The following is a 25,699-nucleotide window of genomic DNA, read 5'->3' as shown; positions in this document are numbered from 1 at the left end:
ATACTTTTTTGTGATTGCAGTATCTCAGAATAGTGCAGCTGCCCCAGAGACAGGAAGGTGTAAAGGTGATTCCAGCATTCCCTTGGACATTTGACCCATAGAGTGGGAAAATGCAGCAAAAGCCAATGGGAGACTTTTTTCTCAGCTTGCCCTGATAGGAGAAAGACTTCACCTGAAGCAATAGAGATTAATTAATAGCTTGCCAACTATCTCAACCTGTTCCTAGAGCTGTCTCAGGTGGTTGACATAAATGGTTTCTTGCTCCACTCTAAAGTTCTGTAACAGGTCAAATTTGCCCAATGAAACGAGAGAAAGTCAGAATAATAGCTTAATACATTATATTATCCTCTAACAATGGTTCAAACTTGTTTCAGACAACTTTCCTACAAGAAAGAATGTACTGCGGGGCAACAAGTATAGGAAATCCCAGATTCAAAGCGTACAGCAACAATATTTCCCCCCCCCCCCCCCCCAAAGTTACCTGAATTATATATGTTTGGTCGGATGTTATCTCCTCAGCTTTCTGTACTAAATCAATAACAATAGGATGAAATGGAGACTCTTTTATTCCACTCAAAGAATTAAGGCAGCAAAGAGCAGCTCTTCGCACTTCACTCACGGGACTTCCCAAGTTAATCAACAAAGATACAATCACTGGAAAGTAATAAGTAATAAGAAATAGTTATAGTTTTCAAAGCAATTCTTAACAATTGTTATACATTGCATAGATATCTTTAAAAAATTAGCAGCAATTAAAATCCCAGCAGATTAGTTCTAAAATAACTAAATGCTGAATTTCAGAAAAGTCATGTCTGTTTTTTATACAATTATAAGACTGCTGAGAAAGGGAGGGATATAGATACTTGAAGGCAGAAGTAGGCAACTTGTGGCCCTTAAGATAGGGCTAGACTGCAACTCCCACTCAAACTAGCCAACAGACTTAAAGGGGAGGGATAATGAAAGCTGCAGTTCAAGAAGATCTGCAGGGTTACATTGTGCTCACATGTATTATAGCTTAGTGAGAAAAATTTTAGGAGTGCTGGCTTTACTCAGAATTTGAAATTTACAACTTTTCAGAAAAAAATAAATACCAAAACTTGTTTTGCTCACAACTGGTTCTCTGCTGCCTGCTTTTTCCTTTCCTTCCTGTATTCACCATCCACATGTCCACTATTTGACAGTGTAATGCATGTCCTTCTAAATCATCTGCCTAACAAGAAGCTGTGCCAGTTCATTAAAGTAAAGTACAGTAAATTATATAGGTTTCCTTTAAAAAAATAAAGTCAACGAGTCTGTTCAGTTCTCTCATTGTTTAAGCAGCTGAAAAAAAACTAGAAGAATATATTATAATACTTATGCAGTAGGTTAAGAGAGAATTGGAAGTTATAAAAACGTAGGGCAGAGGAATATAGCTGCCATTACAAGAGAGAAAGAATCCCAACTGCTGACACTATGGAGCTACATTACTCATTGCAACTACAGTACTGCAAATATCACATAAAGGCTTATTTTCACAGCAGCCATCAAAATGGAATAATATATTGTAGTTGCAAAAAAGAGCTTATGCTTGGAAAAAACTGCTAATTTTTTCGGCCTCTCCAGAATTCTCTTTTTTCATATAGAAATCACAGGATTGCTTCCTGCCTTAAAATTATCCATGCCTATTCCACATAAGACATAATAACAAAAAGAGATAACAAGAAATATTTAACAGTGCTATTAAAAGGCATAATCAACATTTCATGCACGCATTTGTAGTTTTCTGGTGGCAAATACCCGAAAAGGAAAGTTAGAAATATATCAAATAACCAATACATTTCCCCTGACTATTCCCCAAAATTCCTATCAGAATCTAACTTGAAAAATATGACAAATGCAAGGGGTTTTATTTTGTGTGGGTTAGGGGTTTTGGGTGCGTGTAGGGTCTGTTGTGTGTAACACATTTGTATGTCTTTGTTTGAATGTTAGGGTGAACTCTTATATTTAATTTCTTTTAAAAAAATGAGTAGAAATTTAGACTGAAAATAGTGGATAACATGTAGAAAGAGCAATGCTATATGTTTTGAATTACTAATAATAATATGTACTTAATGTTAGAATTAACCGGTTGATTGACTAATGTAGATATGCATGTACATTTCAAAAGGATTGTTATTTGACTTTATCTGCTATAATTAGCTGTTTTGTTATGTAACATATCATTAATAAATTGTTTACCCACCAAAAAAAGAAAAAAGAAAAAAAAGAAAAATATGACAAATGCCACTGCATTGTACCTGGAGATGCTGTTAATGCCAATTTCCTTTTTGTCTGCATGGACTGGGATGCCAGCATTGCGCAGCCTATATACAGAGCACGAGTCTGTAGCATGGCATCCACTACAAAGTTTAGCTGATTGGAAATGTTGTAACTGTAGGTCCACAAGACTGAGAGAAATCTGAACTGATCCTCCGGCTTTTTCAAATGTACCTTCAAAAGAAAAGAAAAGCGGGGGAACACATTCACCAATAAATTATGTTTATGGATGTCTTGCCTTTTGCTTGCCTCTAAGCTTCGAAAATACAAAATGCTACTGTATACCATATATTTGCATATAAGCTGAGGGAAAAATTGTGGGTCAAAAATATGTATTGGATATGTCAAGAACACCCCCTAATTTATTTGCCTTAGGGCCACTATACATCAAAAACAACTTTGATGTATAATGACCCTAAGGTAAATAAATGCAACAACTCAACATAATGGTTAAAATAGATTATGGCTGTGGACACCAAACTCCAAATCTCCACCTGCCCATGAAGGTCAGCGGGTGAGTGAACAGGTTGGACAGGCCCTATCTCTCAGCCTAATTACCTCACACAGCTCTTGTGAGGATAAAATGGGGAGGAAGACCAAGGTTTGACATCTCTGGAGGAGAGTGTGAAACACCATAACAAAGAGATCAAGGGTGAGCAATTTCTTCAGAGGCCAGATACACCTTCTCTAAACACTGAAGTTGTCCCTGCTCTCTGATGATGCTAACAGCTGCAAATGCCCTTTAAACACCCACACCCACACTTTAGAAAAAGTGGATTAACAACAATAACAACAACAATTATAGTAGTGTGGAGTCACTTTTCTTTTTCTCTAAAAGAGGATGAGGGCCAAAAACATGATGACATTCCTCTGCATTCTCCTTAGGAAATATGAGGTGCTTTTTCAATAAGAAAGGGGTTTTTTTGGAAGTCAAATCTAACAGCAAGTTTGGAGGTCTAGAGTGGGAACAATGACAAGCACACTGTACATTGCACACTGCCTACTTCAATCTATATATGTAGCATTCAAAGAATGGTTTGTTTGAACCACGAAGACTCCTAAAATGGATCTGGACTAAACCTGGCTCACATAACATTTACTATCCAACTTAAAATATTGCCAGGGTTAACTTTACTATTTTATAGATGCTCCCATTAGAAAATGCATACCCAAGCAATGCCAGGTATGTAGTGGGGGTGGGTGGGTAAGGGCTCAACTCCCCCAAAACCTGGTTTATTCATAAATTTTAACTGGTTAACCCAATTTATAAGTAAATCGGGGTTTTTTTAACCTGACACATTTCAGGTTTTTTTTTCCACTTTTAAACTCCCCCCCCCCTACGGCCCTGGACAGGTACATAGGCAGATGTAAGTATATAAAATAAAATAAAAACATTTTAAAGCCATGTACATAGTTTGGTATTTTAAAAAAATCAGAATAATCAGTTATTCTCTCACTTAAGATTACAGATAAAAACAATACCTCAAACAGAAGTCGCATCATTGTACGGAAATGATCAGTATTGTTTCCCTCACTGGCTCCACTGAGTAGACTATCAAAAAGTCCCAAGAGGAGGTTCAGATAGTCTTTATTCTTTCTATTTAATGTTTCAGGATTCCACCACATCTCATCTGTATAAATGAATGCAGAGAATCAGCAACCAGCAGCAGCTGAATTAAAAGTACCTTTAATAAAACAGATTCCCTGTAAACCACAATCTAAGGATATTGTCCACTTCCATAACCTACAGTACTGGAATTCTTCAAATATGAAATTATATAACTGCAGTAAGAAAATCAACTGCAAGGTCTACATATTTTTCTTGCAACTAAAAACTTACCTTTCAAAAAGGAATCTGGAGGCACCATGCCTTGAATAAAGTTTCTTAACAACACAATGAGCAAGACAGAATCTTCTAAATCAGCAGGCTCTTCAGCATTTAGCTTTTGTACACAACCTGCTAATACTTCTAAGAACAGTTCATTGCCAGATGTGGAGTATTTGCACTGATAGTTCTAAAAAATAAAATACAACTGTTTATTAACTGCAGCGTTTTTTCCTCTGCCTCTATTTACTTTTTAAAAAGCAATGCATATTTAACAAATGTAATTACTGTATTTACTCAAATCTAATGCTCACCTTTTGGGGCTGAATTACATTGTCAAAATTGAGGTGTGCATTAGATTTGATGCCATTTAGACTCGTGCACATAAATCCACCTGCATGAAAAGGCTCAAAAGAACTCGGAACCCTTTACGTTAGGCAGGGAACTGGGGGGATGTTTTTGGTGGTGACAGCAGCCTCAAGGCTCTGTGGCACCTGGAAAAGGCACACCTGCTGGTGACCCAGTTGTTCCTGTCACTTAGTTGCAGGTCTTGTCTTCCAGGCCCCCGGGGTCTCTCCCCCAACCACCTCACCCCCGGGTCAGGCCCATGAACTTCCCAACTGGCCTCTTTCACAAGGCCTTCAACCCCCCCCCCCCCCCCCCCCAATACAACTGTGACTTACTACTGACAGTGACAACTATAAACCATTCTGGGAACTTTGGCTAAAAATACTTCGAAAATACCCAGCAAAAGCCATGCTGACCATACAGCAAAGTACAACAAAATGCAAAATACACAGAACAGCAATACTTTTATTGGCCAACCAAAAGAAGAAGACATCTTTCCACCATGTCTCCTTTACCATCAGATGGGAGCACTAATATTATAATATATTGTATATACATGTAATATTAATAATAATATTATGATGTAATACAATGTAATAATAATAATAATTCACTATTATAATTGTATATTTATATTACAATATAGTCATATAATATAATATATTGTATGTATATATACTTGTAAACCGCCCTGAGTCCCCTTCGGGGTGAGAAGGGCGGGATATAAATATCACTAATAAATAAATAATAATAAAGAGCAGTATGTTCTGACCTAAGCAACAGCCATACAGACAAATCTGATCGTAGGTCAGTCCGTATTTTTTAAAATTTTGAAAAAAAAGGCAACACAGAACAAAGTGTCCCTCTTCTTTCTCTGCTCTATTCTTTTTCTTCCATCTCAGTTTTATGAATAAGGATCCTCACCTTGTCTTTGAAGTTTTGCATTTTTCTCCTCAAGAGATGAAAGACCTTCAAAGCCAGTGAGGAACGGCACTCTTCCACTCGATAACTCCCGCAGCAAGACTGGACAAGAACAGCACTGATAACATGCATGGTCACCTTCTGCTTCACATTATGAGGTTCCTTCTTGGCAACGTCAATGAGTCCTTGCACCTTGGAAGTGAATCGTAACATAGTCAGAACATTTCTTCTTCTTCTATATTTTGCTGAAATAAGTGTTTGAAAGTACTTGAACATGAGCTATGGCAAATTCTATATAACAAATATATGAAGTCATGCTGAGTCAGACCACTGGTTCGCTTACTTGGTACTGTTTACACCCAAAGGCTAAAAACCTGATTCCCCCCTCCCTACTATAACTTGCATGAAGTCTGAAGACTGTCTATGGTAGTGAACAATGGCGGCCATAGTCCAAAACATCTGAGCAACGATTTCCAGATATTTTGAACTATGTGATCCAAATACCCAGAGATTGTGATTGTGATCATTTGTAAAAACAACAAAAAATGGATGTAGGATGCTTTAATTGCAAAACATGTTCACTACCAGTAAATTATGTTCATTCTCTGAAGAGGAAGCACTAAGTGCCCGGGGTCATCCAGAATTTCCTCCTGAACTTATGAAAGAGTAGTATTAGGTTTTAAAAGGAACACACAGCCTTTCTGACATACAAGAATGTTCTGTTGACCCTCCATCCCAAGGGTACAAAAATACATTAATACAAAAATACTACAGTGTTATACAAACAATCAGAGAGTAAGACTTATCACAGTAAACTTGAAATGCCAAGCAGTAATGCTACAACAAACCATTGGCTGAGACTTCGGTGAGCTGCTATGGTCAGAGAAAACAGAATGATACTGGATGAATTAATCATCAGGCAAGTGACAGCTTCATATTTAGCCCTTTTACTTCAACTTGCATCATTGTGAATTTGCACACTACATCTGTCATTGAACTTGTTATAGTATTTAAAATACGTACCCCATTAATGCATGCAACAAATACTCTATACCACCCATATCAAACATTCCACTGCTAAATAAATTTAAAAATTGTCTGCTTTTTAAAAATATATTTTAAATTGGTACATGTACCATTTGTGATAGAGAAGAAGGATCCTCTAAAATTAGGTTCTCTGACAGAAACTTGATCAGTTTTCCATTAGATGAATATATCAAATTTTCAGTCTTTGGTGCTTTAACCACTTCTTGGAAAGCTATTTTAGAAAGACAAAAAAAAAAAATAGATCAGACATAACAGAAAACACCATGGCTAAAAATGGGGGACTGGATAAAATTTTACAAAACACCAGCCTTCAGGAATGTTTTATTTCCTTCATTAAAAATATAGTATTACTGTTGTTTTCCAGTTTTGTATAAACTGTGATCTTTCTAATTTTACTTTATGAAATTATTCTAAATGACTAATGTCTTCACATGTTTAATTTAAATAACACCTTCCCCTGTGGCCAGTAGGCAACAAAGGTGGTAAAGAGTCAGTAGACAAGCCTGTGCTAATTAACGGCAGAAGCTGGGTATGATTAGGCTGGAGAAGGGAAGAATGAGAAATGACTGAGTTTAATTTTGCCTTCAGTTACCTTCCAGCAACAAGATCAGATACTATGCAATGGTATAGACCTAAGTAACTCAATGGCACAATTATTTTCTTGAGGAACAAGTCCCATGAATACTGCCTCCTATGCATAGGATAAAACTGGATTTATACACTCATAAGTGAGATGACAGTGAATAGGACCAATTGTTTGAAATATTACTGAACACAATCATGCCACAATAGATTTTGTTTGCCTAAAATCTAGAAATCTACTTGTGTCCAATTACTAGTTATTTCCATAGTATAAATAATCAGAACACCACAACTGGCTCTCTTTGCTAATCATACTTCTGTGGCTATCTATCTATACACATAATAAAAGTGAAAAATGTGTATGTGTGTATGTGGAGGTGTCCACTTACAAAGACAGCCTCCCGCCTCCACAAACAGCTATAATTCCCACTGAGCAGGAGACATCAATGGCCTTCCCTCCACTGACATGTAAGTTGTAGTGAGCACCATGAACATGTAGCCCAAACCCTGCCAGTGTCCTCCACAAATACCATTCTGCCTCCCACCCAAGTGAAGGCTTTCACACGGGGACAATTTCATCCTAGATGTTCTGTTTTTCTCCAGAATGGATATCCCAGGGTTCCTTAATTTGCATGACCCTGCCCGCTGCCTCTACCTTAACCCTTTCCTACTCCTTCCTATGGCAAACAGTTATAAGAGGAATTGATCAGCAACTGAACAAGAGGTTTGGGGAGAATTCACCAAGATTTACAAAAGTTGTACTTGACCTATACGCAGAGAGCACTGTTAACCCAACCAACTATGGATCTGGACCAAACTTGCCACAGATAATGGGACTTGCAGTACCTTCACTGATGCTGTGACCTCCACTGACAATGGACTGGGACCAAACTTGGTACAGAGAAGCCCCATGATCAACTGAACATACTGCAGGGGTTAGTGGGAATAGATCTTGATTTTGGAAGTTATAATTCACCTGTATCCAGAGTGCACTGAACCCAGCTGATGTTGGATCTGGACCAAACTTGGCACACAGACCCAAAATGGCCAACTGCAAATACTGGCAGGGTTTGAGGATGATTCCCCTGAGAGTCTGGAAGTTGTAGTTCGCCCTTATCCAGAAAGCATTGAACCCAGCTAATGAAGGATCTGGAACAAACTTCAATGATATTACCTAACATCCCAAAACAAATAATGCCTTCTTCCAAAAACCCGGGCACCGCTGGGTCCACAAGCTAGTTCTAAATAAAAAAACATTTTACAGTAAATAAATTACATAATGAAGTATGTTTTATGACTTACTTTCTGGCCAGCCTTTTAACAAAGGATGCAGGGAACAAAGATTAGACTGTGCTATGCAAAGGGCTACTTTCCATTCGGAAGATTTTGAGTCATTGATGGTTATTACTATATATGGTAGCAGCTGCAGAACTAATTGATTTAAGAGATCCTTATTCTTTTTAAGAATTCCATCTCTGATCAATATCTGGATTGCAGTGTCTAGGAGCCCGCACCTAGAACACATATGGAGGAAGAAAGAATGGGTAATTTTGGTTCACATCTCCATAAACAGATCTTGCTCCTAGGTTATCTTTTGTCCTAAGTATTAGATATGTCTTTGCTTTCAAAACTACAACCTGAGATAAAGCAACCCAAGTTAATTCAAGATATTTTGGAACCTGAAGCAAAATAAATAAAATAAAATAAAATAAAATAAAAAAATAAAAAACCCTACCAGCAGCTCTGCACCCTGTCTCTGGCAATACAAGCAGCAGTAATAACCAACAATCTGCTGCCCTTTTATGGGAGCAAAATGTACTCCCAAATATTTGCTCCTCCTTCAAACAGCAGGGCTATGCTCATTTATTGCTAGAATAAAACATACAATTCAAGCTTTTTAGAGGATTTATATTGCTTGAAGCAGTGTTATAATTTGAAACAAAAATTCTCTTTTTACATTCTTGCTTAAATGGAAGGGGTCAGGAGGAGCCTCCGGTGGCGCAATGGGTTAAACCCTTGTGCCAGCAGGACTGCTGATTGACAGGTTGGCGGTTTGAATCTGGGGAGAGTGGGTAATCCCCCTCTGTCAGCTTCAGCTCCCTATGCAGAGGCATGAGAGAAGCCTCCCACAAGGTTGGTAAAACATCAAACATCTGAGTACCCTCTGGGCAATGTCCTTGCAGACAGCTAATTCTCTCACACCAGAAGTGACTTGCAATTTCTCAAATCACTCCTGAAACGGAAAAAAATGGAAGGGGTCACATGTTTTACTGCTCTATATTATAAACATCTCAAACTACATCTTTTTGACATATAAAGAGCTCTCATAGCATCTTTGAGACTAATTGAGAGAATTAAGTTTTTTTTAAGATTCAGTCTCAGCTGCATCTGTTGAAGTAGGTAGAGTCTATGAAAGGTTATGCTATGAACATCTTTCTCTTAAGTAGTCTAAGGAATGCTGCAAGGTCTTTTTGTATAGTGATACAGACTATCTTGAGTATCGCTGGAATGTGACTACATCACTTTGAATAGACATGTTCATTTAAAAGAAATTGATGTCATCATAAAATGAAGAATTGTGGGTTAATAAATTAAAAAGTGCCACTTGTGCAATCTGAAAGCGAGAGAGCACTGCATGAAACAGCATGAGAAATCAAGTAATTTAAAGGGAGCTGAAATACCAGTATTGTGTACAAAGGTTCTGCTAAAATATCCGAAGTGAATGACTGAGGAAATAACCCTTAGAACATATTAGTAAGAAAGAAGTAAAGTAACCACTTACCATTTTTCATTCTTTGAGAGGTCAGCTCTTTCAATGAGACTCAATAGGCTGTAGCCAATTTGTTCACTAAAAGTCTTTGCAGTTAAGAAGAGAGTCTAGAATAAAGTAAAGCATGTGAAATAAATGTAATCTATATATAATGGTGTAGTGCAAAATTTCTATGGAAAATATATTATTCTCAAGATGCATTTCATATTCTAGAAAAAGCCACTCACTTTGAATAGTAAAACACAAGGAACTTTGAATTATTTTATACAGATGGAAATACAAAGCCTGGCCTAAGAATAGGGATAATTAACTGAGATCAAGCCTACTGTTTTATTTTATTTCCTGATTATTTTCATGGAGAGCTTTAATAAGTGAATTGTTTTCCAGAGGTGCATGGTAATTATATGGCAGGCATTCATGGCTAGTTCTAAACACCAATAATTTTTGATCCACTGTTGAAGACATACCTCCAATGTACTAAGAGCTGCGTTTACCACCTCTAAATTATCATCTTTAAGTCGTGCTAAAATGGCCTCTTCAATGAAAGAATCATCAAAGCCCTCCTATAAAAATACAGGGGAAGAGAAACAAACATTTCAAAATTAAATTAGCTATCATAGATTAACACTTTGTGAAAAATAAATCCTATTCAGAAGCAAACACAATACTTCTAGGGGTAATTATACTTTTCGTATGGCTTAAGTCATCTATCAAGTCTCCTATATAATCATAGCTGCAGAAGTAGTCCAAGACTTTTTGGTGCTTTATGACAACCCCACAAACTAGAATAATCCATAGATTTTTCAAGATCCACATGCCCAGACTTACAATATAGACTGGAAATTTGTTCCTCAGTTAATTTTGAAATAAAACACAGACTAGGAGAAATAAATATTGAAAATTTACTTAAGGTTATTGTCAACAATTTTATTTATGTCACCAACTGTAGAAGTATTTGCTAAATGTAATGGGTCCTTGGTGTCCACTGACATTTGGATCCAAGACTCCCTTTGATACCAAAATCTATGGGTGCTCAAATATCATTAAATACAACAAATAAATGGTGTCCTGTACCTTATATAAATTAGCAAATTCAATGCTTTTTTATTTTTTTAAAAAAAATTAAGCTGTGGATGGTAAAATTAATAAATACAGAAGGCTGACTGTATTAAGAATATATAGCCAAAACAGTGCTGTTATGCATGGCAGTCAATGTTTTGAAACTGCTGTTTTAACTGTTTCAAAATTGGATTCTAGGACAATTTTAAACTGCTTTTTGGAGTTTTTAAATAATATTTAAATGTGTTTTTAAAAATGTTTTATCTTTAATTGGTTATTTGTTAGCCACAGGAGCACTTGGGAGCTGGGAAGAGATGTAGAAATAATTTTAAAAAATAAACTCATGCTATATCTGAGCAAAGGCCTATTGAGATCAGCATTCTGTTCATACAGTGGTCACAAACATACTAAAAGTCCTACAGGCAAGCACTCATGTGAAAAGGAGCCTACCTTTAATTCGTCAATCATTTCGTCCAGATGCCGAACAGCCAGGAGTCTGACTGCTGGCTGTGGATGATTCAAGCTAAGTAGCAGAGATGTATCAGTGTCTTTCAGAAACTAGAAATATATTTAAGATGCATTTTAAAAATTATACTATTAACAGCCTACAAAAAAATCAGAATAAAATAGTCCTGAAAAAAGGCAAATAAAATACCCTAGTATAAGTTAAACAATGTAATTATAGTCTCATTTGCATTTAACAGGAATTTAAATATGAGTTAAAAAAGTCAGGTGAGTAACACAAGAGTGCCTGTACCCCACACACTCCTCCCTTAAATGATTAACAAATCACTATTGTTCACTAATCACAAATAACTATTCCCAATATGAAGACGCTTCAAGTGAAGTACAATTTAATGCTTCCACAGCAGGGGTCCTCAAACGTTTTAAGTGGAGGGCCGATTCACAGTTCCTCAGACTGTTTTGGGGGGGGACGGGACTATGATGAAATAGTAAAAAATGAGGATTGTCGTTGTTGTGTGCCTTCAAGTCATTTTAGACTTAGGTCAGCCCTAAGTCTAAAGTTTAGGACAGAGGCCAGGTCAATGACCCAAAGGCCATTTAGATGATCTCATCAGGCCATCAGAAGACCATCTATAAGGAAAGGGACCTCAAAGACCATCTAGATGGTTTCATAAGACCATAGAGAAGGAAAGGGGCCCCCAAAGGCCATCTAGACGCTCTCATAAAACCATAGGTAAGGAAAGGGATCCTCCAAGGCCATCTAGACGGTCTCATAGGACCATAGGTAAGGAAAGTGACCTCCAAAAGCCATCTAGATGGTCTCATAAGGCCATAGCAAAGCAAAGAGACCTTCAAAGACCATCTAGACACTCTCATAAGACCATAGATAAGCAAAGAGACCTCCAAAGATCAGGAAGACTTTGGTCAACCCTGAGTCTAAAGTTTAGGACAGGGGCCAGGTAAATGACCTTGGAGGGCCGCATCCGGCCCCCGTGCCTTAGTTTGGGGACCCCTGTTCCACACAATCCAACAACAGAAGCCATTACAACCCAGAGGAACTAAGTTGGAATTCACATAATCATCTAAAGACAATAGTTTAGCATATAATAGTGGTTTCCTTTCACTGACCCTGATCATAGGAAACCACAGCAGCTCAAAGTTCCGCTCAAAGTAGACAAATACTATCTTCATTACCTTTAATGTGTCAATGATAGCAAAGAAAAAAAACCTTGAATTAGCAACATTACTTTGACTCACCTGGTATTTACCACCACTCAACGAAAGGGAAATAAATTGATGGAAGAGATCTTGTTCCTTTGGATTTCTAACATCTTTCAGGTACTGCTCCAGTACCAAATCTAATGTTTTGGAGTACCTGCCATAAATGAAGAAAGGACATTGCATTTTAGGGAACATTTTAAGGCATCCAGTTTCTAAACTTTCAGGAGGTGAGCAGCATGCAGGTAATTGAGGTGAGCAACATGCAGCTTACAGATATTACTAAGCTTCCATAATCCTCTTCCTTTAGCTATGTTAGTTAGAACTGGCGACAATTCCAATTCAACAGTGCCAACAGTACTGAGGAGCATAAATTTCCACCATCACATTACACTGGATTATGCCTGAGAGCTCCTTTGAAACAGATGGAGACTATTACAAGGTACCACTTCAAAAGACTGTCCACTAAGACCCCTTTAAAGTCTACAATAGCTTCTAACAGGTTTGCAGCAACCGATTTGTGCCATGAAGGCCTTGCTAGAAACACTTGCTCCATCTATTAAGCGGGACTGTGAATCCATGGAGGTTGAAAGTAGTGAAGAAACAAAGCAGAAGCAAGGGATAGAGTATTCTTTGTTTAGTTCCCCCATTGTTTAGAATAGTAAGCCTGAAATAGAACAGACTAAAATATAACTTGTTCTACCATATTCCCATGGAGGGTTCTTTTTAGATTCTCCTGTTTTCCCTTTCTGGTACTGAAGCAGAATTTCTATTGCCCATCCTTCCAGTCCAGCCATATCTGCATTAATGTGATTATTTTTACTCCACGTCCTAACAGTCCACAACATGTTACAAAGTCTTATTTTACACTAGCAGACAGAGACTGAGGAAACTGTTTCAAACCAATAAATTTAACCTGTATTCTCCATGTGTTTTTCAACTAATAATTTTACTAAGGCTCAACGATAAAAAATTCTATCTGCTTCTAAACCGATCCACCTTGTCCCCAACTAGTGAGAAAATTGTGAAGTGGGAGAAAAATGGAGAAAACCACAAACATACACTTATAAATACAGTTATAAATGCATATAATTCTACACACACACATACATATATTCTAGTACCAACTCCTAAGATTGCTGCAAACGGATATATTAGTTTAATAGGTAACCAATTTCTCTTTACTTACTTTCTTTCAAAAAGTCTGATTAAAGGAAGCAGTTCTTTATTGATCTCAGTCATTCTAGCAGGATCAGCAACAAACTCTGTGCCGCAAGAGATGTATTTTTCTAGAAATGTACTGAAGTGGAAAGAAAAGGATGACAGTGATGACATAATCCATGAGGGCTCAAAACAACTTTAACTTCACACTATGTTCTTCCAACAGCAAACAATCTACTACAGTGCATTTTAAGCCAACTGATATGGAGCTTATAACTTTTCTTTTCATATGCCAGATACTGGTACCACATTTATGCATATTGGCTACAAATATTTTCCCTGGAAACTCTCTGTGGACCAGCAGGCAATGGTTTATATAATGGCACTAATCAAGGAACAATATTTTTGAACTTCATTTGGCTATGAGAAACCCGCAAAGAGAATACATGGACAAAAGCTATCTGCTGTAGTAACTTGGATCATTTTCTCAATTCATTTTAGAACTTAGTACTCTGTGGTAGATATTTCACTTTTTAAAAATTGGTCTCCATGGAGATTTCTTTTCACAAACCCGAATGATTCACACATATATCTGCTTTATTAATAAAATGTCTAACAGAGCTACAAAAGCGAAAACATCAAGATATTTCTTATTACCACTGATGTGGAGGAGAGGGAGTCAAAGTTTAAGCAGATTCTCTCACTACCATTAAAATATATAATAAAGCTGTCTCAGTAGAATGTAGCTTACCAGGCCAATACATGATCTATATTTTTTTCTAATGGTATATTGGTAATTATAGCTTCTAGATGTTTTTTGCAGATTTGATTACCAACCATGTCAGATTCTTCTGTTTCTGAAACCAAAGGGATAACAATCAACAGAGTAACTTTATAAACAAGGCATTTAAAGTCAAACATTATCAATTTACAGCATAGGTGAAAGTAACATTTTTGGAACTATAATGACCAGGGGAACAATACAGAAGTTATATTACACGGAAATACAGTAGAGTCTCGCTTATCCAACATAAACGCGCCGGCAGAACGTTGGATAAGCGAATATGTTGGATAATAAGGAGGGATCAAGGAAAAGTCTATTAAACATCAAATTAGGTTATGATTTTACAAATTAAGCACCAAAACATCATGTTATACAACAAATTTGACAGAAAAAGTAGTTCAATACGCAGTAATGCTATGTAGTAATTACTGTATTTATGAATTTAGCACCAAAATATCACGATGTTTTGAAAACATTGACTACAAAAATGCGTTGGATAATCCAGAATGTTGGATAAGTGAGACTCTATTGTATTGTTTCCATGAGTCATAGTTTGGTGTTTAACCATGACTTATCCTGAAGATGAAAAAGCAAAGTAATTTTTCAATTTTTTTGGTTCCATTTTGCATGTTACTGTTTTAGGACAGATAGAAGAAAACAAGCCAGGAGGCTTGTTGTGTCTTAGTTGAGACACAACAATAAATCACCATTTAAACTACTCAGAATTTTGACTTGTGGTTAACCAACAAAACAAGATTTCTTTATGGAGACAGAAACAATGAGGCTCAATTTCAGAAGTAAGTATATGGCTTAAAAGAGCATAAGTCCAATGTAAGCTTCATCTTATGGCTTACTACTTCATATAATAATGTTTCTAAGGAAAGTAGAACAACCAAATTCTATTTATAAGTGACAAGGATATATCAACATACCTGTTTCCCCATAAATAACTGAATGAACCATGTGTGGAAACATATAATGCAAAATTGGACTGATATCATAATTTGTGGAAATTTCATGAAGAGTTGTAGTCAAGTTGGGTACCTTACAAAGATGTTTAAATGGCCTGCAAGAGAACATTGAAAGAAATCATAAATATATTCCTGCATGTACATTAAAAGAAGTCTAATTTATAAGGGTACTGCTTAGCAAAAACATAATTGCACTTTTCATTGGTATAAATGAAAAATGATAATTGTGACATACCATGGATTCATGAGATTTTGGTTCAATAATATTTGCAGTACACATTTTTATTGTGATAAAGATGAACTTTCATTCACCAAGGGAAACTTTCAAGTTTGGTTTATGGCACGCAAAGTTCATGAAATGCTTTAGTTACCTATTCATTCAGCCTAAGCTAGGAAGTCATCTCCAGCCCTGTTATGCAAGTGTACTAGTATTCCAGAATGAAGAACTCTTCTCAAACTTTATTTTCTGTGGATATGATTGTAAGTTAGTTATCTTAAATGAGCCAGAAAACTGAGCTCTCTTTCCCCTCTATCCATTGGCAGGAAGTGTTGGAATGCAATCATATTTGGACACGAATGCTCGCTGATGATGATTGGCAGGAAAAACTTACTAGTAGTGAAATAATTAATTCAGTCACCCAATTAACCTCTAATTACTTCTTTGCCCAGTTTTAGGAAATATCTAAAGCATATCATCACACTGGATCCTTCCTGGCAGCTGGACATTTAGAGCCTGTAGGTTTGTTCGTAAATTGAATTTGTATGCAAATCCAAACAGGTAAATTTTTAAGTGTAACTCCAGCCATGTAACAGAAAATTAATTAATTCATTAATTTCTATCCTGCTTTTCTCCACCCTAAAGGGGACTCAAAGTGGCTTACAAATATTAAAATGCATCTTAACAAAATCAACAATCTAAAACATGAGCAATTAAAACACCTATCACTCAGTTAAACAGATTAAAACCAAATAAAAGGCCGAGTTATGATCTTATAACCAAATTGTTTTCCTAAATCCATAGTCACTTTATTCAACTTGTTAAAGTCTCATTCCATAGTTTCCTGTTCACCTGCGAGAAGAGCTCGAGAGTAAATATTTCTAATGAGGAAACAGACAGCTGTAAAAACCTCGCAGTGGCTCTAACCCCACGCCACACTAACCAAAGCTACAAAAAATGCATGGATTTCTACTTTAGATACAACTAGGACAGATGCTTATGTTTATATCAATCTCAGCTGAATCGGAAACTAAGAGTTCAATGAGCAAAAAGACAAGTAATATCATCCAAATACACTAAAATCTATGTAATTGGCTCTGAAAATCTGGCCACCAGGCCAATAGCTAGAAAATAAATGAAGGGAGGGGGGTGTTGAAACAATTTTTATTTTTTAAGCGAATCATAAAGAGTAGGTCGTAACACAAAAGTAATTTAAGTTCTATGACTTATTCTATATTTTTATAGACGTAATTAAATCAAATTTCTATTTTAGCTACTAAGTTTCAAATTTTTAAAAACCCCTGAAAATGACTCTTAATTGGTAATATAGTGGTTACAAAAGAAGATTACAATGCCTATTGGAAACACTTGAAAACTATCAATATACTTTGACAGAAATCAGGCTTCATTGATAAACTTTGGTGGACACTCAAGAGTACAAGTCCAGTCAGTCTTTCTTGCTTTATTGTGTTTCTTATGTGTGTTTTCAAACGTTTGTAGCTGCTGACACTGGCAAAGAAATCTGAAGAAATGTCTTCACATTCAGAAAAAAAACTGTCTACCACAGACAAGATAGTCTTCCAGTGCATCTGATGGTTTTTCTGCAGGTGTAATCTTTTTCCATTTTCTACACCACATGTCAAACTCTTCCATCAGTGTGTCAGTATCTTGAAGGGATTCATTATACAGTTCTGTGCACTTGTTTACGTTGGATTTTAAATGGCCACAATAGGGAGGACAACTTGCAGTTCCTGAACTACTTCCCTGTGCATTGTAAACCTTTCTTGAAGCCTACTTCAGAAAAAGTCCAGAAATCGGATATACACATTTAGCCTATAATATTCCATTGTTGCTGGTGAAGTTGCCTGGATGTTGCTTTTACAAGTCTGTCTTGAACAGATGCAATGAATCTTAACTTCTCCACCCATAGGTTCCACCACTGATCTTGCTGTGTCAAAGATCTCCTGAAATTCTTTCACAGATTCAGTGCCACCTCCCTGGCTTTTTCTAAGAGTTGTCGACATGTTGCAGGCTACAGAAAATATATCTACTCTTTATAATGTTAAGCTGAGGAAATGATGACAGAAGCTTTCTTAGGATGTGTATGGTTATTACAAATTCAACATTCAGAACAACTAAAAGGTGACCAGCTGTAGAAGAAGTCTCAGTGTTTGAAAGCCATTTCTTGTCGGCCACAAAGGATAATAGTTTTCACAGACGACAGAAGTTTATTTCTGTTTCAGTGGCAGATACCTCAGTTTCTAGTTACCACCTGCAATCCAGGTGTGTATGTTCTGGGGTCTTCATCAATACCAGCTCCTACAGTTTTCAACCTGTTGTCTTCTTAGTCTTCTTTTTTTTCCCCATGAACCCAAAAACATTCAGTTTCTTAGACATTTAGGTATCTTCTGGAGTCAGATGGATGAAAGGAAACATTAACAGCCACTAACAGGGCTTTAAATTTCAGAACAGCAACTCAAGCTAGCAGACAATTGCACAGTAAGACAGCTGTATTTGGAAAGACCCACAGCTGTTTTCGTGCCTTTCTTTTATACCCCAGTGAAAGGAGCAAGAAGTAAGAGAAATCTCTGAAAGGGAGAAGAGCAAGACAGCAGTGATGTGACTACTTTCAGGTGTTTTTTTTTTTTTACACGATTTCAAAAACTATTAAAGATAATTTCATGGGGTAAAAACAAATGAAACTACATAAAATCTATAATTACATCAAATTCCATGAAGAAATGGTGATTAGAAACAGAGATGCAGCATTTGAAAGATCTTATACATATATTTTCACTTTAAATTGGAATATCTAAAAATCAGTATCTATGACCTACACATATTATTACATTTTTAGAAATTACATAAAATATTTTTAATCTGGTACCTAGTTATTTAAAAAATACTTGATAGTTTAGGATAAATTAAAGTATAAACTTTTAAAGCAAGCACAAATTATCATAGTAAGTATATTCCTGGAAACATCTTAAATTGTATTTAAACATAAAGTTTTTATTATGGAGTTTAACCTGGAGTTTAAGTCTGATTCTGATGACAGTTTTGGTGAATTATGTCGTCTTCATGTCGACGATGTGCACAACATTGAAACTTTGACATTTTCACTATGTCGGCTATTGAAATGTAAATTGGCGGAAAGGTAGATAATTGAGACAGTGTTTGCAGTTCTGGAGAAACTTTAATTCTTGCTTCTCATAGTCTTAGCATGGGGATTTGGTTAACCAGTTAAAATTCATTAGTAAAATAGGTTTTCTTTAACTTGAAGAATGGTGTCTGTGTGTTGAACCCATAACACCCTCCACCCTGGCTAGGGGCTTGCTGGCCACACACCTGTCTCAAATACAACAAAAACACGCTTTTAATACAATTTCCACTTCCAACCATTATTGAAAATAGTTGCTTCATAGACTGATTAATATTATGGTATTTTTCAAGGGAAATGTAATGATTAGCCTGAATGCAAACTCCGTGAAGCAAGAAACAAAAGTAACTGTAGCAAAGCTGTTTCAGTGATTGATGCATTTATCTCCCAACTATGAACATTTGAGTTCTTACTTTTCTCCAAGTCCTTCTTCCTTTTGACTCTGTAGCAAGATGATTAGGCAGCTTAGTCCCTCTTTAATAAGCAAGGGTGTTTTGACCAAAGTTTTGCTGATTTGCAGTGCTAAGGAATGAACCAAAGAGTTTTCCATTGTCATTTTCACAGCCAACTGGCAAATGATCATATAGGTTGCTGCTCTGTAATCCACCAATGAAGATTTCAAACCCTATGGGACAAGAAAATGAATTAAAAATGGTTGACAATGTCAGCAAAAAGAAACAGAATACGTGCTTCACTGAATCACATTTCTCATGACTAATATGTAAAATATCAAAGATAAAATCTGTACAATCTGCGCTGAAATCTCATTTTTAATTTATGACATGTTAGATTAACTTTTCCCTACTTTAAACAATAAAAAGACACATGAATGACATAAGAATAAACAATTATAAGAGACTTATTTCCTCCAATGCACTCTGTTTATAGAAAAATATTAAGTGTAATAGAAAATTTAAACACAGGGAAAATAAAATGTTTAAATAGTTAAATAGCTAATAGGTAAAACACAATGGAAAAGACTGGAAATAAACATTTGGCAAAGCCAACTTGTCTTTTACAATGCCATGGAAACTCCCAACAGATGTTGTTCTGACAATTAACATTTAACAGCAAATTCAAAAAGCAAGACTCTTCAGCAACTTTAAAATAACTTCTTGGAAACCAAGAGCCAAAATCGAAAGGGAGAAGAGCAATATGAGGAAAACAATTATCACCTTTTGGATATAAGGAAGTAACTTGGAGACCAGAGTGTCAGTTACATTTGCTGCAGCTCCAAGGGCAGAGACAACTGTAGAGGCATAAAAAGTAAACAGGACTCTCATGTGGGGTAAGCTCTCGGGCTGCGCTGAAAAGACCTAGAAAAAAGGAAGGAAAGCATTTAGGATGACAATAAAACAAAGAGCAATGTTTATGGAACAGCATTCCCCTTTCTATATGGAAGGTCTGACATAGTGAGAAGTTTGATGGTGTTGACCTTCAACTGCACTTTAAGGTAATGTATGACATATTTATGTGCAATTTGTGACCTTCCTACTCACTTGCTTTCTGAAAAGAATAGGGCTTGTCTAAATTGGGAGGGTAAATGTACATATATATATACACACAAATACATTCACATTAAGTAAGAACATGAAGCACATGTATATGTTTCCTCAGATTGCCTGATGCCTTTGGTTTGCCTAAAAACAGTATATGTATGTGTACATTGGATTTTCTAATTTTAATAGTGTGGAATTTTAGGGAAAAAGACACTTTTAAGATCTGTGTAAATGAGTCAACACAATAACTTCCAATTTGTATAATTCTACTTTGCTTTCAGTGCCCTAATGGCATCCCTTTCTTTCTAAGTACAGGCAGTCCCCAAGCTATGTTTGTTCTTATATTGAATTTGTTTGTAAGTCAGAACAGGTACATTTTTAAGTGTAACCCAAGCCAAAAATATCTATTCTTTAGCTTTAGATAGCATAAGGAAGGGTCAACACTCCTGTGGTGTTTGTTTTGCTGTCTGTGCCCATTCAGAAGATTTCACCTCACTTTCTGTCCCTGTGATAACTGGATTTTGAAAGATTTGGCTTGTTTTGGAAACAAGGACTGGTGATAAAGCTTCAGTGGAGACTCCTTTTCTGCAAGATACCTCTTCCAGGAATGAATTTCCCTTTTGAGTGTTAGATTTTTCTCACTTCCTCTTGTCTCATTCCTGTTCTTAACTATGAGTCATTTGCACTGTTCAGGTCCAGGCTATTTGGCTGACTGCATCCCCTTGTACGAACCTGCTCAGGCCCTGGGATCTTCAGGAGAGGCCTTTCTCTCGGTCCCACTTCCATCTCAAGTTTGGTTGGTGGGAATGGGAGAGCGGGCCTTCCTTCTCAGTGGCTGCCCCTCGAATTTGGAACTCCCTGCCCAGGGAAGCCAGAATGGCCCCTTCCCTGCTATCCCTCCGGTGGCAGGCTTAAATCTTTTTATTCAAACAGGCATTTAAAGATGAAGATTTTTAAGATCATGTTAAGGCTGCTGTGATTTTATATGCTTTTATAGATTTAATCAGACTTGTTTTTAATATGAATTGATGTTTAATACTGTTTTAATATTTGTATATTTTAAGTTGTATTGTAATGCTTTTAATTGTGAGCTGCTTTGAATCTCCATATGGAGAGAAAAAGTGGGATATAGATAAACATAATAAATAAAAAATTGGATGTTGGATGTTTTAACTTGGGGACTGCCTGTATACATTTAGATGGCAGAGAAACTCGCAATCTGGCATTGCTATGGGACATTACACCAACCTTTACAGATTTTGTCACTAGCCTGCATATGAAATCCATGAAACCAAGGTCTTTGTAGCAGTGTGTAATCAAAGTTCCCCTTGCAAGAGGGACTCCTGGTTTCTGCAATTGAGAAAATGAAAAACAAAGAATTAGTCAAAATGTCATATACTATAACACTCTCATTTCAAAACACAGTCGCAGCACAACTCATGGAACTACATCCTAGAATTCAATTCAATGGATTTAAAAACTGATTATTTTTGCACATATAGTGCTCTGCAGAAATAATAATTTTTTCCTTAGTTCTCCACATTTTATTGTGTTTCAATTTGAAATTGATTCAACTGACAATTAGAAAAGCCCAGTTAAAGTCCATTCCACATTCTAAGTGGCTGTTTGGGCATGACAAAGCTGGAGCAAGAATAGGCAAATCTGCACATCTCAAGAGGCACAATGCCAATGAAAACTTCTCCAAGAAGACCTGCTGCCACAGTCATCAGAAAATTCACCAGGGGTGAATATTTCCACAAATAATAAGTGCCTGTTGGATTTTTTAGTGCCAAAGTAAAAATATTTTGTATTTTCAGTGTAACAATTGTAATTGAATCCACTTCAACTTCAAGTTTATCTATTTAGTCAGTCCATTTATGTATATTAATAATCAATGCTAGGAAAGCAAAACTTAAAAAGCAGAGTAGGAAAATAGAGATATAACATCATGGAAACAATAAGCATTAGGCTAAAAAGCACCAATCCAAATCAGTAAATCAAATTTGATCAACAGTCTTCTCAGAGCAGCCAAAATAAATAAATCCCTTTGGAATTCCAACTATAGTAAGATCGCCGTACCAACTGAACCAGTTTCTGTGGTTTTACCTAACCACATCTGACAAAATATATAGTCTTGATTCTCTGGAGAAACTTTGGTGAAAGTTTCTAAAGTAAGTTCAAGAACCTATCCCGCACAGACGTAGTAGTCAAACTGTCCAAGCTAATTTATTATGCCAATGTAGTAGTCACATATGGTCATACTGACAAAATCCACTTCTCAAACATTTTGATTTATGTTTAATGTCTTTACCTGAATTGGATGAAGCCAATGCCATTTATGAGTTGGGTCACTAATTTTGAGGAGCTGGATAACTCGCACAAACAGTTTAGTCTCGTGATATGGCAGTACACAGCCAACTAAACTGTCCTGATTGTAGAGATGAATATGAAACCTAACCAAAACAAAGTACAACATAACTCTTTAGTTATTCATACAAGTTTCTCAGTCAGAGATTGACTTTAAAATAATTTTACAGGTCATTGCACTGTCGATTTAACATCATATGAAAGAGACATACAGCTGAAGATCTCCCTATGATATTTCCTTCACCCAGGCTGGCCCCAAAACTCCAGACCCTAGAAATCCTGCCACTCACTCTGCCCTTGTTTCCCAATGATTCCCCTGCTGGTACTGATGACCATTTAAATGTGGACTTATGGGTGTGTTGTGGTGTGAATTCTTTAGTTTTTGGTATGCATGACTCCAATTCAGCCTAGAATTGGGAGTCAGGCTTAAAACAATAAGCTTATTGAACAGGGTAGGAAACAACCATTTGGTGGTTTCCTCTTCTTTCTCAATTCCAAAACCTTCTCTACTTCAGCTCCAGTCCTTTTCGGTGTCATCTCAAACCCCATCTATGTCAGTTCAAAATCCTGTTTGAATCTTAAGAGGGGAACCCTCTATCTTTTGATAAATTATGTTCCCTTCACAGCTCCCTTTAATCCAAGTCTATCTTGTGCTTCCTTTACACACACACCCAACACATCCCCACACAAAATAAGAACTTTGTACACAGCTGAAAAAAGCCCTGCATTGCTTTGGAAGGTTGCCTCCTTATGGTCAGGAGTCAATCTACAGTGAAGTAGTTCTGACTAGATTGTTACTTGAAATAAATGAACTGTAAGATGTAAAAAGGCATGGGTAGATTACCTGTGAATCAGCCACTCAAGGCATTTCTGTGCTGGTTTAAGCATGAAGTAAGGGGATAAATGAATAAGGAATGATGAAATACTTTCATCCAACTGCTGGTTCACTGCTTTAGTTTGCACACTGCGCTCCAAACCTTTGGACATTTGACTGAAAAGTGTTGGTTGAAATGTTTCAAAGGACGCATCAATACCAATCAACTCCTCCAGGCCAGTGCACCCTAGAAAAGATATCAAATTTATTACAGGACACCACTTACATTTTAAGAGCTTATTCAGACAGTTATTCTATGCAGAAGATTCCTGGAGAATTTCATTTATTTCATATCAAAAGCATTGCATAAATTAGTATAAAACTCATAAAAACAGAAGAAACACAAGTGGCTAAATATCTTTTGACCAAAAATGGGCAACCGCAACAGCATTGTCTGTAGCCAAAAAAACCCCCCAAAAGCATTGTTTTTCCTGGAGAAAGAAATGAAAGCTGCCCCCTCCCTCCCTTGTCAAATATACACTAACAACAGCTGGATTATGTATCTCCAAAATGTATAAGTATTCATCTTCTTTAAACAGATATTATGTTAGTTTTGAGATAAGTGGTTCTCAACTTGTGGGTCCCCAGATGTTTTGGCCTTCAACTTCCAGAAATCCCAACAGCTGGTAAACAGGCTGGGATTTCTAGGAGTTGTAGACCAAAACACCAGGAGACCCACAGGTTGAAAACCACTGTTCTTGATAATCAGGCAAGATTAATCAAGGGAACTGTCCATTGAGTATAAATCACAAAAACATGAAAGCATTATTTGACTCAGAACATCAAAAAAAAGTTGGCCAATAGTTACAAATTTACAATCAAACATTTAGTCTGTGGGTACACCTGTAATGTTTGGGCCAATCCAAAGAAGAATGCTTACTTGTAATGTTTCAGAGGCACTCTAATATAACTAAATGTTTCTATTTAAGAGCACAGACCAATCTGGGAAGCTATCCTAAGAGAAAGGCGGAATATAAACCTAGCAAATAAAGAAACAGATAGATATAAACAACCTGACTCAACTTTGTCTGAATAATGAAAAGGGAAACATTAATGGCAATCAGTTTCTGACAGGTCGAGTGAACCAAGAATTGCGGATCCTTTCCTGTATTTGACTGTGCCCTTAAGAGACGCACTTACCTATGGCAAAAAAGGTTTCCCTGTCGATATTGGCAGCCTCCTTGCAATCAAAGAGCAGTGACGCTGCTTCACTTCGTGACAACAAACTGGGATCATTCTGGGGGAGTGCAAGCCGCTTCAGTTGGTGGGCGAGAGATGTCATGATTCACACTTCTGAGAAGAAAACAGAATTAGTTGGGGCTGTTAGGAATTGTGGGAGGTGAAGTCCAAAACACCCGCAGGTCCCATGTTTGTGATCCACTTATTTTCAAAAAAATTGTGCATGGCACAAAGCTGGTGTACCATCAGAAAGAAAAGGAGTCTATATCTGAGGGTCTTTCTACACAGCCATATAATCCAGAATATCAAGGCAGAAGATCCCATAACATTTGCTTTGAACTGGATTACCTGAATCCACACTGCCATATATCTCAGTTCAAAGCAAATAATGTGGGACTTTATTCAGCTGAGTGGAAGGGGCCTCAGGCGCCCATGGGCTTAACTCCGGATCAACCTGGACTACTACCTGGAGCTCGGAGACACAAGGAAGGCCGGGAGGAGGACCGATCGGCCCCTTCTGCCCCACGTGCGGCTGGTGTTCAACCGACGCTCTGCCTTTGGCTCGGAAGTAGAATGGAACAGGACGACCGCTTCCGCTTGGAGAAGGCGATGCCAAAGAAGTGATAGAGTCGCTTCCTCCGCCCTCTCGATGGTTCGCTTCTCTCTCTGCCGCCCCCTGCAGGCATTCCTGCGCCTCGCAGCAAAAAGTAACGCCTCAGGGGAGAACAGTTCGCATAGTGCGTGCACGTGCGTAGTGGGCGGCTAGTCTTGTACTCTATTCCAGATGAAGCTGCGCTCCGGATTCGCCAAAAAAGCAGTTTTACACTGGATTTACACTGCTATGCAATGCGGTTTTGACTTGCATTGTATGGTCAGTGTAGAGACCCATATAGTACAGTGGCTTGTTTTCCGGGCTGTATAGTCATGTTCCAGAAGCATTCTCTCCTGACGTTTCAC

General features: G+C 37.1%; 1 protein-coding gene across 1 annotated transcript in view; it reads right to left on the bottom strand.

Annotated features, from left to right (window-relative positions):
* Positions 1 to 25,340, bottom strand: part of heatr1 (HEAT repeat containing 1) — a 52,450-nt gene extending 27,110 nt beyond the window's left edge. The window contains exons 1-21 of the mRNA XM_062975255.1: positions 25,209 to 25,340; positions 24,704 to 24,856; positions 23,534 to 23,750; positions 22,634 to 22,775; positions 21,571 to 21,672; positions 19,999 to 20,139; positions 19,237 to 19,448; positions 15,408 to 15,541; positions 14,443 to 14,548; positions 13,720 to 13,830; positions 12,570 to 12,687; positions 11,298 to 11,405; positions 10,256 to 10,351; positions 9,801 to 9,895; positions 8,321 to 8,532; positions 6,526 to 6,647; positions 5,393 to 5,581; positions 4,136 to 4,310; positions 3,778 to 3,926; positions 2,277 to 2,469; positions 482 to 654 (exon numbers count right to left, since the gene is read on the bottom strand). Coding sequence (XP_062831325.1) covers positions 482 to 654; positions 2,277 to 2,469; positions 3,778 to 3,926; positions 4,136 to 4,310; positions 5,393 to 5,581; positions 6,526 to 6,647; positions 8,321 to 8,532; positions 9,801 to 9,895; positions 10,256 to 10,351; positions 11,298 to 11,405; positions 12,570 to 12,687; positions 13,720 to 13,830; positions 14,443 to 14,548; positions 15,408 to 15,541; positions 19,237 to 19,448; positions 19,999 to 20,139; positions 21,571 to 21,672; positions 22,634 to 22,775; positions 23,534 to 23,750; positions 24,704 to 24,845 — 2,937 coding nt within the window. The 5' untranslated portion in view covers positions 24,846 to 24,856; positions 25,209 to 25,340. The remainder of the gene's footprint in view (positions 1 to 481; positions 655 to 2,276; positions 2,470 to 3,777; positions 3,927 to 4,135; positions 4,311 to 5,392; positions 5,582 to 6,525; positions 6,648 to 8,320; positions 8,533 to 9,800; positions 9,896 to 10,255; positions 10,352 to 11,297; positions 11,406 to 12,569; positions 12,688 to 13,719; positions 13,831 to 14,442; positions 14,549 to 15,407; positions 15,542 to 19,236; positions 19,449 to 19,998; positions 20,140 to 21,570; positions 21,673 to 22,633; positions 22,776 to 23,533; positions 23,751 to 24,703; positions 24,857 to 25,208) is intronic.
* Positions 25,341 to 25,699: the final 359 nt, after the last annotated feature.

The sequence above is a fragment of the Anolis carolinensis genome, chromosome 1, assembly GCF_035594765.1.
Source record: "Anolis carolinensis isolate JA03-04 chromosome 1, rAnoCar3.1.pri, whole genome shotgun sequence".
In the NCBI taxonomy this organism is placed as follows: Eukaryota; Metazoa; Chordata; class Lepidosauria; order Squamata; family Dactyloidae; genus Anolis; species Anolis carolinensis.
The sequence above is the reverse complement of the archived record's forward strand: the minus strand, read 5'-3'. Positions and strand labels throughout refer to the sequence as shown.